The 16,423-nt window shown below is 43.5% G+C and overlaps 1 protein-coding gene across 1 annotated transcript; it reads left to right on the top strand.

The window, feature by feature from the left end:
• Positions 1 to 4,841: 4,841 nt before the first annotated feature.
• On the top strand, positions 4,842 to 13,607 carry LOC136632781 (amyloid beta precursor like protein 2-like). Its single transcript, XM_066607946.1, has 5 exons — positions 4,842 to 4,990; positions 7,292 to 7,368; positions 7,596 to 7,670; positions 9,252 to 9,407; positions 12,015 to 13,607. Exons 2-5 carry the CDS (start codon positions 7,300 to 7,302, stop codon positions 12,114 to 12,116), a joined length of 402 nt encoding a protein of 133 aa, XP_066464043.1. The 5' UTR covers positions 4,842 to 4,990; positions 7,292 to 7,299; the 3' UTR covers positions 12,117 to 13,607.
• Positions 13,608 to 16,423: the final 2,816 nt, after the last annotated feature.

The raw sequence follows: 16,423 nt of genomic DNA on the forward strand, positions 1-16,423 counted from the left end.
AGAAAGCGTATTTTCGTTTGTTCCTACTTTTCAAACGGTCTTTTCGGCCATCGAATATGCGTTGGCGCGTATTTCGGTCGCATATGTTCCGTTTTTTTTTCGGGTTGCCGTTTTTACGCGCCGTAAAATCGCCCGTGCGAACGAATACATTGGAAACCAATGCCTCAGATGGTCACGTTTATACGATTGGGCGCAAAAACGCGCCGTTTATGCGCTCGTGTGAACGCACCCTTAGCAACATATAGCATTTTGATTGCTTTTTATTCCATTTTTTTCTAGAAGCAAGATTAACAAAATCTGCAATTCTGGCATGTTTTTTATTTGCATTTTTTTTGTTTAACACATTTTTATTAAGGCAGCAGTTTCTCAAATAACAATTATGTAAATACAATTATCATAGAAGGAAGCGTTACATTACTCAATCCCCATTGGAAAATGCTAATACATGTTTTGAGAAGCACCACTGTCCCAAATTTTCAATGGATAGAGAAAGTAACAATTGAAACTAAACACTCTGTATCGGGTGGGGAGGGGGGGGGGGGGAGAGAAGGAAAGGGCGGCAAGAAGCAGGAAGGGACACTGTTCTTAGAACACTAATGAGTCACCTCTATCATGGGAACAGACTCCTCGGGCCTACCCTGTTAAGATCCAATTATCTAATCACATGGACATCCGGATAGAGACCTACCCTGGTTTTCAGGGTAACTTGAAAAAAATAGCCCTCCCCCGAAAATAAGCCCTAAGCTGCATAGGTCCCTCCAATGATGTCATTCAATGAATGGCTGCGTTTGGTTAATTTGTCTTATTTTCAGGGGAACACGGAAGTAGGGCAGCCTTGGGGTAAGCCTAATAGACGATCCACGTATAATTGTATAGGCCCAGGATATCCTGCTACAAAGCATATAGGGGGACATTTCCACCAGTTGTAGATTATGGAGCCAATGGCACCTGAGCACCTCCAACACAAAGGGGAGATCTGATTGGATATTTTATTCAGTGTCTCAGGGGTTCTTGTCATTGAGTTCTTGCAATGTACATGAGTCTGCTATCTTGTGTTAGAATATGACCTTTGTTCCAGAGTTCCCGAGGCAGGCACCTAACAATCTCTCTTCCCTAAAAAGCCACATATCCCAGAGCTTCTTCCCCGTCTCCTGGGACAGCAGCTTCTTATATAATACAGAGGTCAAGTGTTTGGGAGAATCCCAGGACAAACACAATTCCTCGAAAGGAGTAAGTTGCTTAGTCATATTCGCCTTAGGTGTCAGAGATTTTATAAAGCCCCTTAGCTGGAAGTATTGCATCCAGGCCCCCGGAGGGACTCTAGTTCCATTTGCAGCCTTAGCAGCGTTCATTCACCGTGCAGTATAAATAATATGTTAAATAAATTCTGCAGGCCGGTATGATTTTATCAACACCAAATGTTTTTTTTTTTTGCAACTTTTTCACACTTTAAAAAAAAAAAAAAATTTATTTTTTATCGTTGCATTCGAAGACCCCTAACTTTTTTCTATTTTTGTCAACGGTGCTGTGAAAGGGTTTTACTTTTTGTGGGATGGGTTGTACTTTTTAATAGCACTATTTGTTGATCCGTGTTATGTTTTGATCACTTTCTGTTCCGTTTTTTATAAGGCAAGATAAGCAAAATTAGCTATGTTTTTTGTATTTTTTGTTAATAATGATGTGTACTGTGCAGCATAGGAAATATACAAACTTTTTTATTTGGGTCATTACGAACATAGCGATACCACATATGTGATTGTTATTTATTTTTTACATAGTAAAGGGGGAAAGGTGGGGTTTTGAGTTTTTTTTTTTACTTTTTGTCCCACTAGGGGACTTGATTAGCACCATATTTTATCATTCCTCTAATACACAACTATACTGCACTATAGTAATGCATTAGATAGCCTATGAGGATCAAGCCTCATAGGCCACCATAACTGGCAGACCCGGAGGCTATATTTAAGCCTCCAGGTGCCGTAGCATCCCATCGGGACCCCGCAATCACATGGTGGGGTCCAAAGAGTGAGGTTTACATGCTGCGGCCGCACTGACCGTGGAGTGTAAATGATTAAACACTGGGAATCCGAGATTTGTTCAGCCACTGCGGGGATTCCCTTCATTCCTGCAGTGATAAAGGCTGTTTCCACATGAAACCACCTCGCATCCACGGGGCCGTGAATCGATATCGCCCTCACCAGTGTGAAATAGCCCTTAAGGTGTACCTGTCGTTCTCAGGTGACTTTTCAGAATAAGCTATCAGGTGTCTGTACATGAGGAATAACACTGTTTCTGGCCATTTTACGACTTGTATCCTGCATTTTCACTAGCCTTCCCCTTCTGCGGGCTCATTTTCCCATTTTCACTTTCCCTGAGTTGGCAGGTGGAGATTAACTTATGATGGCTCCATATACAGCACACAGAGAGAAGTGGAGCTACTGTTCCCCTATCTCTCTATGCTCAGAAGCATTCAGCATGGAGAACATTATACAGCAGCATTGACTTCCTTTGTTGTTGTTCTTCCATGAACATTATCCATGTTCAGTGTTATTCTAAGGGTGGCTTCACATGGGCATATGGGCAAAAACACACATTAGCCTGGTGGCACACACGTGTCAGATTCCGCATGCAGGAGCCCACAGCAGAATCCGGCTCTGTCCCCAGCTGGGGACTTTGCGTACCTGGTCTCTTCGGTATTGCAGATGACCGCCGCGATCATGTGCACTACAGATTTTTTTTCTTTAAATCTTTGTTATTCCTGCGCCGTCGCTAGGTGATGACTCAATTGTGGATGGGCCACAGATCGGATGGCTTCCATTGACTAATCTACATTAGAAAAATGTACCGACCCATTTATTGATAAATGTTCAGCTAAATTTACATTATTTAAAGGGCCACTCCAGTGAAAACACATTTTTCCCATCCCCGCCCCCTCTCACAGGTCTCCTCTGTGTATTCCAGCAACTTCCATGCAATGCACCCCCGCCTACCTGGTCTGATGCTTATCAGACATAATCTTGAGGCTGAGATTTTTGACTTTTAATTAATCCCATGATGCATCCTCACAGCATTAACGAAGGACCCTTTTACACGGAGCGATTATTGTTTAAAAAAATCACAGCTTCGATTGAATTTGAACAATAATTGTTCAATGAAAACACGGCCAACGCTTGAACAATAAACACTAATCGTTCATTCGTTCTCATTCACTAGTACATTGAACTGAACGACTGAACAATAAAATCTATCTGTGTGTTTTAAAATGACCGCCCAAGCAAACTGTGCCATCGTTTGCTCGGGCGAACAATTTCTCGCTTCATGTAAAAGTACCCTAAAGCTATACCATTCTACCTACTGGGGTGGTGGGGAGGGGACAGTTTAATTTTCATTACCTTCTATATTCTTCTAAATAAGCTACGTACCCTAAGTATACAGTCAGGAGGATGAGCTGTGATCTCCTCTATTATAACTGTGTGACGGGAGCTGTGTGATCATCATCAGTAACTCTGTCAGGAGTGCCTGTATCCCACTAGAAGCTATTTCAGTGGTAGATCACTGTAAGATCGCCTGTACACGGCCAGGTTGGATTCTGCATGCGGGATCCCACATCGGACTCCGACCCTGTGCCCATCCGGTGACCCTTGCGTACCTATCCACTGTCTTCATATCTGTGCTGCGGTCGTGCCGGCCGGCGCACATGTGCAGTACAGAATACTACATAATAAAGAAAAATAATTGGAGTGGCCCTTTTTTAATGTTTCAGCTTTTAGTTAATGGTTTACCAGTACAGTCAAAGTTTCTGATATATTACAAGTTATAAAGTCACATTATATTACTGTTACTAATCCTGTGATGCGGACGGTATTATGCTCCAGAGATGCGCTCACTATTCTGCCGTACATCCATTAGATTACTGTATTATACTCTACAGAGATGCTGGTTATTACTGCAAATAGTCAGCAAGCTTGTGGCAAATTTCACCCCTCACCCCCCCCCCCCCCCAAAAAAAAAAAAAAGAAAGATGCAGGAGGGCAGTTAGTGACATCAGCTAACTGCATGGAGTAAAGATGATTCTTCCCAGAATGCAAATTAGAGCAGACTCTATGGTAACACTGAACAAGTAGAGAATGCTGGATGGCTGAAGCTGCAGAATAGTGAGTGCAGCTCTGCGGTGCTACACAATCTTTAGCTCAGGATCAGTACAGGATAAGTAATGTATATGGACACTACACCAGCAGAATAGGGAGTGCAGCCCTGTAGTTTTGTACAAGCTTTAGCTCAGGATCAGTATAGGATAAATAATGTATATGGAGACTATACCAGCAGAATAGGGAGTGCAGCTCTGCAGTGTTGTACAAGCTTTAGCTCAGGATCAGTACAGGATAAGTAATGTATATGGAGACTACACCAGCAGAATAAGGAGTGCAGCCCTGTAGTTTTATACAAGCTTTAGCTCAGGATCAGTACAGGATAAATAATGTATATGGAGACTACACCAGCAAAATAGAGAGTGCAGCTCTGGAGAAAAAATACAGACTGAGACTTGGCCTTAGTAATACATGTATAGAGTCTATGGAGATGTAATATTGTGTAATTAGATTTAACATTACAATGTGGTTGTGCCTAGCAACAATAGAGCTGCCATCATCTGCTCAGCACTGGCCTGTGCTTGGTGATCGGTGCAGCATTAACACTACTCAGCATGGCGCATGTCTCCACATTCCCAGAATGCACCTCTGAGGTCACAGCTTATGTTATCGCCTATTGACCCCCTGCATGCCTCTGTAACAGGTCATGTGACCAGCGCTCTATTTACCGCACAGGAACATGTGATATCACTCGTCAGTCCTGAAGCTTCACAAACTTTTCAGTTATTTTTTAATCTCTTCTGCTTTTTCTATCTTTTTATTTTCCTCCTCCCCTTCCTCGCACCTCCCCTCAATCTTCTGCGTAGAGTCATCACGGAACTCCTACCTTCCAGTGAGAAAAGGTTGGTCGTGCTCTTGCACTGCTCCCATCCCATCTGTTTCTGTCTCTTCACATTAATTCCTACAAGTCGCCTGCTGAAGACAGCAAATCAGATTGGCGCCAGATTTGTAAACGCTTTTCCGCTCTGATCAATGTATCCTGGGTGACTTGCTGCCTTCCTCCTGGTGAATGGGGATCACTACTACTCCTGTTCTCTTGGTGTTCATCCACTCTAGTGTAATTGGTGAGGTGTAGGAGTGCTAGATGGTGGCTGTTGGTGTATGCATAGCGCTGCTACCACATGGCGGGTGAAAACGAGCGTTTCCTGGAACATCCCTGCCCTTCTAGTATTTCACAACTCCAATTGTGAAGACCTTGCTATAGATCAAGAGTGGAGTTGGTTGAACTTTTTACACTCCCTCCAGAACCTTTATTGGGGGGGGGGGGGGAAAGATTTATGAACAGTGTCTTGCTGCTTCCCATTCTGTTCACATATTGTTTCAATTCTTCACCAATTCAAAGATCTCTGCTTGCTGTTAAAACAACAAAAAAAATAACAAAAAAAAGTGACAGATTTGTGAAACTGCCTAAAAAATACTTTTTTTTGCCCATGGCAACCAATCACTGCACAGCTTCCATTTTCCAAATGTGTTATAAGAAATGAAAGCTGCACTGTGGTTGCTATGGGCAACAGATACTTTGGAGAAGGCTTATGAAACGGTCCGAAAAAAAGCTGTAGAACTTTGTTGTACGGCGATTAAAACCTCTATGCCTTCTCAACCAAAACTTTGCAGTTGGTCTTAGTTGAACGTTTGGTATTTTGTTTCTCCAGCTGTTTTGCAAACAAAGCTCTTCCATAGTAACAGGCGGCAAACAAATTCTGTATAGTGTAATCTTGCCGTCTAATTTTTTTATTTTTTTTGCCCTTGCCCTCTTACTTTGTGCTGACATGCATTTGGTATTTTAAAAGGGACTATAACTGTAGGATCAGTCTGCATGATGGCTTATCTGTTACCATGGAAACAGAGTCTGTTTTACTATTGAAAACTCAAGACGAATTGCATCGGGAAACCGTCAAACATGCTTTGCGCCAAAAAAAGGCAGATTTTTGTTTTAAAAAATAGATGTAGCCTAAATTTGTGCCAAAATTTTGGTGCAATTTGGGGATAAATTAAGCCAACTAAAAGAAGGTGGTCTAAACTTAGACTAGACAGTCTTAACCCTTTTCAATCCAATTTTGGATTCAGGGTTTCCTAGGGTGCTTTGTCTTTCTGCCATTATACAATGGCACCATCTGCTGGCAAGAGCCAGTACTGTGGTATCTGACATGCTGCAGAGGCCCCCAACAACAGATCGGCGAGTAATCTACAGTAAGAATACCCTCCTGGATGTTTTTTTGACATTCGAGCTGTACAGCCTTCAATCAGAATGTCTTTACACGTCAGACAGTGGATTGGAAAGGGTTAAAGTTTGACAGATTTATCATTCAGCGGAGCTAATTTTGTAAACTAGCGCATTTTAGGACCGTCTAAGGGCTCTTAAACACAAGCGTTTACCAGTGCTTACCGCACGCGTATCTCACATGCAGCAGTACACAATACATTGCATACTAGTGCGTGCCAAGAAATCCCCATACATTATATGTTGGCGTGTATGCGTGCGTAATATGGGCCAAGATAGTGCATGTTGCGTTATTTTGGGCACGCATTTCGCGCACGGTGTGTGGAAGGAACCGTTGAAAGAAAGTAAAGTTTGTTACCGCATATTACATGTGCGAAACCCGAGTACGTAATACGGACTAAAACACTCACATGGGAGAGCCCTAACTTTTAGACACTATTGGTCGATACGCCTCCTGGTCTGCGCAGGATCGGTAGAAACAAAATAGGAAACTTTTAATTAAGACCCACTGCTGAGTTTCTTCACTTTCTCTTTGTATGCATTGAAAGAATAAAAAGCTTTCACGTTCCAGCCCCCCAAACGCACATCTCATCCCGATCATAGCAACATGTATCACAGCATGGCGTTTGCTGGGGTCTCAATGGATGCTGTGTTGGAACATGTACAGCATGATGGCAGTGTAATTACAGGGTGCATCTAAGCAGTTCCTGTAAGGTCGGGGCTTCTCCTCTAGGCTGATAAGCTTCTTTTAAGTCCATATTCTCAATTCTAACACCATGGGTCCTGATTAGTTTCCAGTGGGGGGCAGGGGCATAGCGGTGGTCTTCAGTGGATGCGCTCTGTTCTCAACCTTCAAGTGGTGGTGGCTTCATAGCAATAATTCTCATGTCTGCTTTGATAACACTGTTTCTTCTCTGCCCAGGCTCCGGCATGGCGGACAACAAGCCGCTTATTGGTGCAGAGGAGAAGATCCTGAACAGCAAAGACAATAAGAAAGTGGTGAGAACATCTTCTGTGTCGTCCTCTGTCCATAGAGATGAAATATCGAGTCTGTGTGGTCCCCTCGCAGAAGGTTCCTGTATACTGTACAGACCCTTCCTCCCCTGCCCCCTACCCACCAGGACCCCCTCTACTTTGTGACCCTTCCATCACTTCTCCATACTTTGTTTTTCTTTTTGTTTTGTTTTTGGATTTATATTTTTTGTTAACTTCATGACTGTTTCCAGGTCATTGATGAGACCCTGGATGTGAAGGAAATGATTTTCAATGCAGAAAGAGTCAGTGGACTTGTGGATGAGCCGGTATGTATGTCTGCGAGATGCAGCCAAGGCCACTGGAGGCTACTTGTATGTTGTGCGTTTTCCCATTTTGTCCCCCACCCTCATTGTTCATAAGGAATAAATCCAGGTAGTCCCCTCTCCACATGTGTCCCATACAGCAGTATTTATAGACATTAACAGCTCAGTCTCACCCCCGGCTGTATGGTGCGTGTGGTGTGCAGATTATCTCTGGGTGATACATTTTATCTGATGAGCCTCTTCTTGTCCTGTCTGTTGTGTGTGGGATCATTGCTGCTACTGCCGTAATGATAACTTAAAGGAAAATTCTTAATTTAATTTAAATTCCCATTTAATTAAACTTTGTAAATACTTTATTTACAAAAATAGCTTAGCACACAAAGCTTCCATAAAAATTTTTTTAAATATTTTATTCATTACAATTAAAAAGACGTTGAGTACAAAAGAGATGAGTCTCTAATGTGCAGCAGACAGGCAGAAGGAAGGCATACAACATATAAAGTTTAAAGAATTAAGTATATGCTCAAAAATGCATGTATCCAAATTATATATTGTATATATCATATATAATCATATATTTTATTTATGATTTTGCATACACACATTTTTTGAGCATATGCCTAATTCTATGAACTTGATATGTTGTATGCCTTCCTTCCGCCTGTCTGCTGCACTTTGGAGACTCCTCTTTTGTACTGTAACATCTTTTTAATTGTAATGAATAAAATATAGGAAAGGTGGTTTTTTTTTTGTTTTTTTTTATGGAAGACTTGCGTGATGACGAGAGATGAGCGAGCGTACTCGGATAAGCACTACTCGCTCGAGTAATTGGCTTTATCCGAGTATCGCTGTGCTTGGGGCTAAAGATTCGGGTGCCGCTGCGGCTGACAGGTGAGTCGCAGCGGGGAGCAGGGGAGAGCGGGCGGGAGAGAAGGAGAGAAAGATCTTACCTCCGTTCCTCCCCGCTCTCTCCTGCAGCTCCCCGCTCCGTGCCGGCACCCGAATCTTCAGACCCGAGCACAGCGATACTCGGATAAAGCCAATTACTCGAGCGAGTAGTGCTTATCCGAGTACGCTCGCTCATCTCTAGTGATGACCCTTTATTTTTGGATTAATTATGCAGCAGAGCATGTGCTGCTGGTTGTGGGATGCAACTGTGATTTATTATATTACATTTGCTTTATTTACATCGAACTTTTCCTGAATTGCAAAAGTCGCTCCGAATGTGAAGAATGACTGATTAACTGTCCATCTGTTGATTTGCCTTAAATCATGTCTAAGACCTGATGTAACATTGTGACTGGAGTATGAATGCATGTAAGACAGTCTGGATCTGTGCAAGATATATGAAGGAATTAAGTTTTATATATGACATTTATTCCCTAGCCATTATCCCAGTCAATTGAGGGGAATGATTAGGCCATGGTGACAGTACAGGCTCACAAGTCAGAGTCCCTGCAGCTGTGGTGGTGGCCTTCAGTGCCCAGGTGGCTCCTGTGCCTCCCTACTTAAGTCATATGTCTTCAAATTCCCTCAATTGCTTTTATTAGGGTCTTCATTTTCCTGCTCTGCTTTCTCCTCCAGGACACAGATGGATCTCTCCGCAATGAGTTCAGTTTTAGCAGCGGCACATTAATTGGCCTTCTGGTCATCGCTGTGGCAATTGCCACCATCATTGTCATTAGCCTGGTCCTACTGAGGAAGAGACAGTATGGCACTATCAGTCATGGGATTGTAGAGGTAAGGATTGATCTGCATTTTAGGGATCCTCCACTTTTTAGCCTTTCCACTCCATGTTTGTTACTAATGTTGAGACTTTGTAATAAAAAATTTTGAAAATGGCACAGAACATTAATAAAGGTTGTAAGACTTTCCACCTTGTTTGGTAAGTCTTCTGTACCATCTGCACAGAGGTCCTATTCACACTGTTTATGCAGAGTACAAAAAGGGTGTAGCGCCCTGGAAATGGCTTTGGTGTGAGCCACAGTTTGGGGTAATATCGTGGGTGAAAGTAAGTACAGAATGAATAATGGAAGGTGCTGCCAGCCCCAGGACTACGCCACACATAGGCTGCCAGCCCCAGGACTACGCCACACATGAGGCAGTTGGCATAATATATACTGGGGATGGAGTGCAACTTTTTGGGTATGGAGGCAAAAGCACAGAGTCAGCCGTGTAAGCCTGACTTCTTTTATTGATAGCACCAGCACAGTAGATGTGTTTCGAGGCAACAAGTCTCTTCCTCGGTAATGCTGGGGGTGTCCTGTTACATACAATGTACCAAAACCGGAAATGCATGAACGAGGATCAAAGGCAAAGAAAAAAAGAGGAGGAATATGGGCAGATGTAAGAGGAATAGCAAAAATGAGATTAAAAGTGAGCAGCTCATACATAGAGGGACAACCAAACAAAATGATAAACTCAGTAAAATCTTTAAAAGCACAGTTATTCAGATAGCTTTACATTTCTGACTTCGCTCCATATTAAGATGTTCATACCATAGCGCCAGTGTTTCATTTTTTCTTCACATCCATAAATTGGCTGCTGATGGGGGGACATGTGACCAAACACATCGCCCAGCCTCTTCCATTCAAACACACTGTGCCTGACTTCTGTGCTTGGGCAGTTGCGGAATGAGGGGGCATGGCTTATGGAATATAGGAAACTGCACAGAACATTAGCAAAGGCTATATTGTTAGACTGAACCTGATATCTCAGACATACGTGTTTTTATTGCTCATCACGTATATCAGAAATTTGATTCAAGGATTTCCTGACATATCCCTCTGATGGAAGGCTGAATAGTATGCTGCTTTAAAGACATAAAGAGGCATATGTCACCCATGGGCTGTATTCATATTTTATTATTATTATTACTGGATTCCTTGGTATAGAATAGTCTAGTCATTTTTTTTCCTGCTGTATGCAAAGCTACAAAGGTATACTTTTGGCCTCTATCGAGTGAATGGAGTACCATGAATATGTTTGACATGTACGCCAGGAGATTTCCTGCCACAATCAGCAAGCCTACACTGCAAACACAATGGGAATGTAGCCTTAGGCCTCATGTCCACGGGGAAAATAAGATCCGCTGCAGATTCTCCATGGAGAATCTGCAGCGGGTCCCTCCTGCCCCGCGGACATGAGCGCCGAAAATAAGAATTTAAAAGCATTTACCTATCCGGCGCGGGCGGGGAAGGTCAGCTGTTCCTCACGGCCGGATCTTCATTTTCGGCCGGCGGATGAATTCCTGACGCCGGCGGCACGTCGCCGGCACATCGTCGACGTGCCGCGCGCATGCGCCGGGCACATCCGCCGAGCCGAAGCAAGGAAGATGCGGCCGTGAGGAAGAGGAGACCTTCCCGGTCCGCTACGGATGGTAAATACTTTAAATTCCTATTTTAGGTCTCCCGCGGATCCGGACGGCTTCCATAGGCTTCAATAGAAGCCCGCGGGAGCCGTCCCCGCGGGAGACCCGCATGAAAATGGAGCATGGTCCAGATTTTTCCATGCTCCATTTTTTTTAAAATCCCTTTTATTGACGATCCGCGGGTATTTATCTACCCGCGGGTGGTCAATGCATCCCTATGGGATGCGGATCCGCATGCGGGAGATCCGCTGCGGATCTTAAATCATATTTTGCCCGTGGACATGAGCCCTTAGGGTGCGATTACATGATTACTGGGCAGCACCTGGCAACTGTCAAGAAAATGCGATCGATAGCAGCCACCCCTGGCACTCATGTAATACAGTGTTTACCCAAAAATAAGGCCATGTCTTAATTTTTGCCCGAAAAGAGGCGCTAGGTCTTCTTTTCGGTGAATATCTTATTTTACTTAGCAGGCTCGGTCCAGGTCAGTCGCGCTTCCTGCGTTCCTCGGCCTATTGTACAACATTACTTCCTGGTTACAGGATTCAGAAACCCCCATCCCCAGGAAGCGATGGCTGTGATCGGCTGAGCTTGAAAAACCAATCAATGCAGCGCTCGAAGAACCAACCACAGCCATCACATTAGTTCATTGAGCACTGCATTGATTGGTTCTTCGACCATTGCTTAGCCAATCAACAGCCATCACTTCCTGTAAGAGTGGCTAGGACTGTGAAAACCTGTGGACCTCTGCAGAGCAGCGGGAGGGACCTGGACTGAGCCTGCTAGGCAATGTATTCCTTTTTTTTTTATTCTAGTGTAACTAGGGCTTATATATCATGCCCCAACCCCCTATAATCAGGCTAAGGCTTATTTTCTGGATAGATCTTATTCTCAGGGAAAACACGGTAGCACCCTTACTGATGTAACTTATTTTCACCTGTCCAAAGTTTCATCGTTAAACCTCTGATTTATTATAGGTGGATCCCATGTTAACCCCCGAGGAGCGTCACCTGAACAAGATGCAGAATCACGGCTATGAGAACCCCACCTACAAATACCTGGAGCAGATGCAGATCTAAGAGCTGGGGAAGGGGGTGTGGGAAGGGGTGGGGGGGAGGGGTCTACATAAGCCTGGGTCGGGCATGTAGTTGGAAATGGGGCCAAAGTTATTGGGCGGGCATTGATTTGGGTTTCACTGCTGACCAATGGTGTTGAAGAGAGCTTGTCCATTACCCCGGGCGCTCGTGGACTCTTTGATCACTTCTGAGACTTTTTTTTTTTTTTTCTTCCATTCTTTTAGACGGGTGACAGGATAGGGTTAATACAGAGTCTTCACTGAATATTTTATCTTTTTGTCGTATTTTGTTTTTTATGAATCAGATGCCATCACTGTGTGAGTTTCCTGCATACAATATACATAGATATAAATATATATATATATATATGGGCGGGACCTTGTTTCCGTGGGTCTCGGTAGGACGCTTGTCGCCTCTTTCTGTTTGCTTATTTAAGGGACAAAAAAAAAATGTTCAAAATGTAGGATAAAAAAAATTGTCTAATTAAAAAGAAAGAACTAATCAAATTGCAAAAGACGCGAACAATCATTGTCAGGATGGAAACTATGGATATCGCTGTAGATTTTCTTATCGGATGGCACTTTATGAAGTGATGGCAGGCAGGTGTAATCTGCACTGATGTGGCAGCTGTGGGACTGCAACTCCCAGCCTGTGCTGAAAATCCATGCTGTCATCTAATACAACTGCTAATGTTACACCAGATGTTGCCAACCCCCCCCTTTTTTTTTCTTTACTATGGAGGTAAATTTAAAGGTGCGGGTGGGTCGGTACTTCCTGACCATGTGACCCCACCACCACCTTCATAACAATGTTCCAGAATGGAGAATGATGAGAACCTGCAGACTTTATACTACTGATGCTTATTCTAAACCGATGCATGACCGCCACAGTGACCGCCTGGCTTTTGTTCTTGTCCTTGTTACTAATGAAGTCAATCGTTTCATTCCTGGTGGGGTTCTGTTGAGGATCTCTTGCCACATTGGAACTGCTGCACTTTACTAACTCCACCCCCTTCCTATGTAACAAAACAAAAAAAAACTTTATTTGTAATGAGAACAAGATGGCGGTGAAACATTTGCATGTGGTGTAGGCGTTGACTAGCGTCATATTCCGCATTCTGGTTTTGGGTCCAGAGTCAATAATTCACTGTGTGTCGGAGTGCGGCGACTGGCAGCTCCTTCTCGCCTATCGCCCTGTTGTGCGACGTGGCTCCCCCAACCACCCTGTGTCTGTTTTGGCTTGTAATCAGCGCATCATCTCAGAGTTTAAGGTTCTGGTAACCTGTGGTTGTGTCCTTTACCCCACGCTCTCGTTTTGTTCTTTTGTTGTTTTTTTTGTTTTTTTCTTTAAATTTTTATCATATTTCCTCTATCTGAATTTTTAATTTCAATCGCACTATGCACAGATTTAACTTTAACCTGCAAGATCCCTTGTGTGTTCTGTGGGGAATGTAAAAATTGGAGAAAACACGTCAATAAACACTAACTTCCATAACTCAAGTGCCTCTGGGTGGTTTATATGAATTTCACATCTGTAATATGTAGGTATTGTCTGTGCAAGACTTGGTTGTAGGAACCGTAGCTTCTACTGCAAAACCTTGTCTTCTGCATCCAGCTGTTCTCTGACGGAGCACCTGGCTGTTATACAGCTGAGCGCTCCGAGCGGGGTATGCAGAACACAGCTGGACCGCTGTGTTTTTCAGACCGTGCCTGTGTTCAGGGAGCAGTTAGACACAACGATTATCGTTCAAAAGATGACTTCTGAGCGAATTTTGAGCAATAATCGTGGGGTCTAAATGGGCCTTTATCCTATTGCATAAACTGACAAAAAATGACAACATCCAGTTGACAAAGGGGTGTGTACATCAATCTAATATTGTTAGCTCTGATTGGACAGTATCAGACTGTGTAGGCCACACCCCCAACTGGTAATGCCCAGCTGTGAATTTATGCATACATTTCTAGGTGGAACAGCACAATGTAGAGTTCTTACTGAAATACTTCAGAACGGTTTTTATTTTTCATGGGGGAAAAAAATACTGAAACGGACAGGTAAGAAGAACAGCAGCATCGCATCATCTTTAACCAGCATTATGGAAGTCCATTATATATCCTGGGCTGTAGCCTGTATTATACTCCAGAGCTGCACTCACTATTGTGCTGCTTATGGTCAAACACTTGTCTGTCCTAGAGGGAATAGTTTGAAGTATTGGGGGTTTTTTTTGCTTTTCTTGTTTGTTTTTTTACGAGTACAGAACACGGAGCATGCAGGGAATGCTGGAGAATTGTAGCTATAAAGCTGAACTTTAGAATGTAGGTTGCAAATGTATTGCTTATCTGAGATTCAATGGGGCAATACAAAAAAAAAATTTTTAGGATAGTAAAAGGATTAAAGGCCATGTCTATCATGTACTGCACTGGCAGGTGGACCATTCGCCATAGAACTCTCACCTACAGAAGAGATGTGGCCTAGTGCAGGAAACCACTCCCTTGTTCCCTGTGTAATCATGCATTATACACTGACATGACAAATGTCATGGAACAGGAGCTAATATCATGTAGGATCGCCTCTAGCCCAGCGAAGTGCAGCAGTTTCACATGGCATCAATTCCACAAGTGGATGGAAGGCATCTGGCGGGATGTTAAGCCATGCCATCTGCATAGCCAACCACAGCTGTGTAATATTTGTAGGTGTAGGATCTTGCGTGTAAATGGACCTCCCCACCGTATCCCATAAATGCTTGATTGGGCTTATGTCAGGTGAACATGCAGGACACGCCATTCATAGGAACCCTATAGAATGGTATTTGAATCAATTCTGGTGAACGTGGGTGCGATGGCACAGTGCATTATTCTGCTGGAATATCCTATTATCATGGAGGTACATGAAGTCCATTGGACTGGTCCGTACTACATTTCACTGCTTGGTGATTTTTAGCTCTTCATGAGATGTTTAGGAGGATGAGTAGACCCAACCCATGCCATGAGAACAAACCCCATACCAGTATGGAACCACCAACATTTTGCACAGAGCCTTGTTGACATTGTGGTCCATGGCTTCATAAGGTCTACACCACACATGAACCCTACCGACAGCCTGAAACCATTGGTACCATGACTTATTGAACCACACCACATGTTGCCAGTCCTCCAGGATCCAGTTAGTAACCCCCCAAGCTTAGGCAAGGCGCCATGTCCAGTGCTGTGCTGTTAAGAGGCACTCTGATGGGTCCTCTGCTCCCATATCCTATGGAAGCTCATGCTACACTGACCTGCAAGATATGTGAGCAGGGTCTCCTGCATCAAATTGGGATGAGATTTCTATCTGAGTCGTTGTCTGCGTGCAGAGACAATTGCTGACTGTCATGATCATTAAACACCCGTGGGCATCCACTGTGGTTGATAATGCTGTCTATGATGTATTTGTGGTGCACACGTGACACTGTGGATCAAGGAATGTTAAATGCCCATACAACTTTGGAAATGGAATGTCTCATTCATCTGGCACCCACTATTATGCCTCACTGGAACTACAATAATTGTCACCTCACCATGAGCACGCTGGCCGGTGTTCAGCTTCACTCTCAAAATAAAATCTCACAACGTCTACAGGCACGGGCGTTCCCAAGCCGTCACATGAGCTAATGCTACTTCCTAATGCATTTACATACCGTCATGTCAGTATAAACTCATTCCGCTCTTGAAAGTCTTGCCCTCAGTCTAAATTTCTATTCTTCGCTTCAGTCACTTTCTTCCGTTTGTTGATACAAAGTACTGTCTGAGGTGTGCAGAATGTGGTGTAACGTTTGCCACAGGATCCCAATGCAGCCTGTGCGTGTATAATGAGGGATACCCAACCAATTATGTAAGGACTCCAACTTGTGGCACTTTAGCTATTGCACGATGAGAACTCCTACCATATCCCAGAACAAAAGACATAATGTTTTCATTCCTTCTGGAATTAAACTGTTCTGTTTGTGTTTATTTACAAGTCTGTATGTAACTGTCTGCCACCTGCTGGTGAAAGGGGAGTATTACATGGGAGATTTTCACTGTTCAACAGATGGCAGATTCTTCTTGAATTCTCATTGGATGACTGTGAAACTGTCGGTGCAAGATTATTTTCCACTTGGTTGTCTAAGTGGAATATATGGTTTATCACTCATGGTCCTCAGTCAAAGCAGTAATAATATTAAGCTACCTAACCTAAGCCCACTACACAATAGCGTATTTGGGGTTGTGTGCAGTGTTAAGGCCCATTTACAAGATCGCTCAAATGACAGTTTGAGTAGCAGCTTTAAGTGATCATAT

The sequence above is a fragment of the Eleutherodactylus coqui genome, chromosome 6 (genome assembly GCF_035609145.1).
Source record: "Eleutherodactylus coqui strain aEleCoq1 chromosome 6, aEleCoq1.hap1, whole genome shotgun sequence".
NCBI classification, from domain to species: domain Eukaryota; kingdom Metazoa; phylum Chordata; class Amphibia; order Anura; family Eleutherodactylidae; genus Eleutherodactylus; species Eleutherodactylus coqui.

What these genes read in the sequence shown, in the direction of transcription:
- LOC136632781 (XM_066607946.1), top strand. Translation starts at nt 7,300, where the DNA reads ATGGCGGACAACAAGCCGCTTATTGGTGCAGAGGAGAAGATCCTGAAC. An exon ending in GTGGACTTGTGGATGAGCCG is followed by an intron (nt 7,671 to 9,251) that starts GTATGTATGTCT and finishes TTTCTCCTCCAG; the next exon opens with GACACAGATGGATCTCTCCG. An exon ending in TCAGTCATGGGATTGTAGAG is followed by an intron (nt 9,408 to 12,014) that starts GTAAGGATTGAT and finishes GATTTATTATAG; the next exon opens with GTGGATCCCATGTTAACCCC.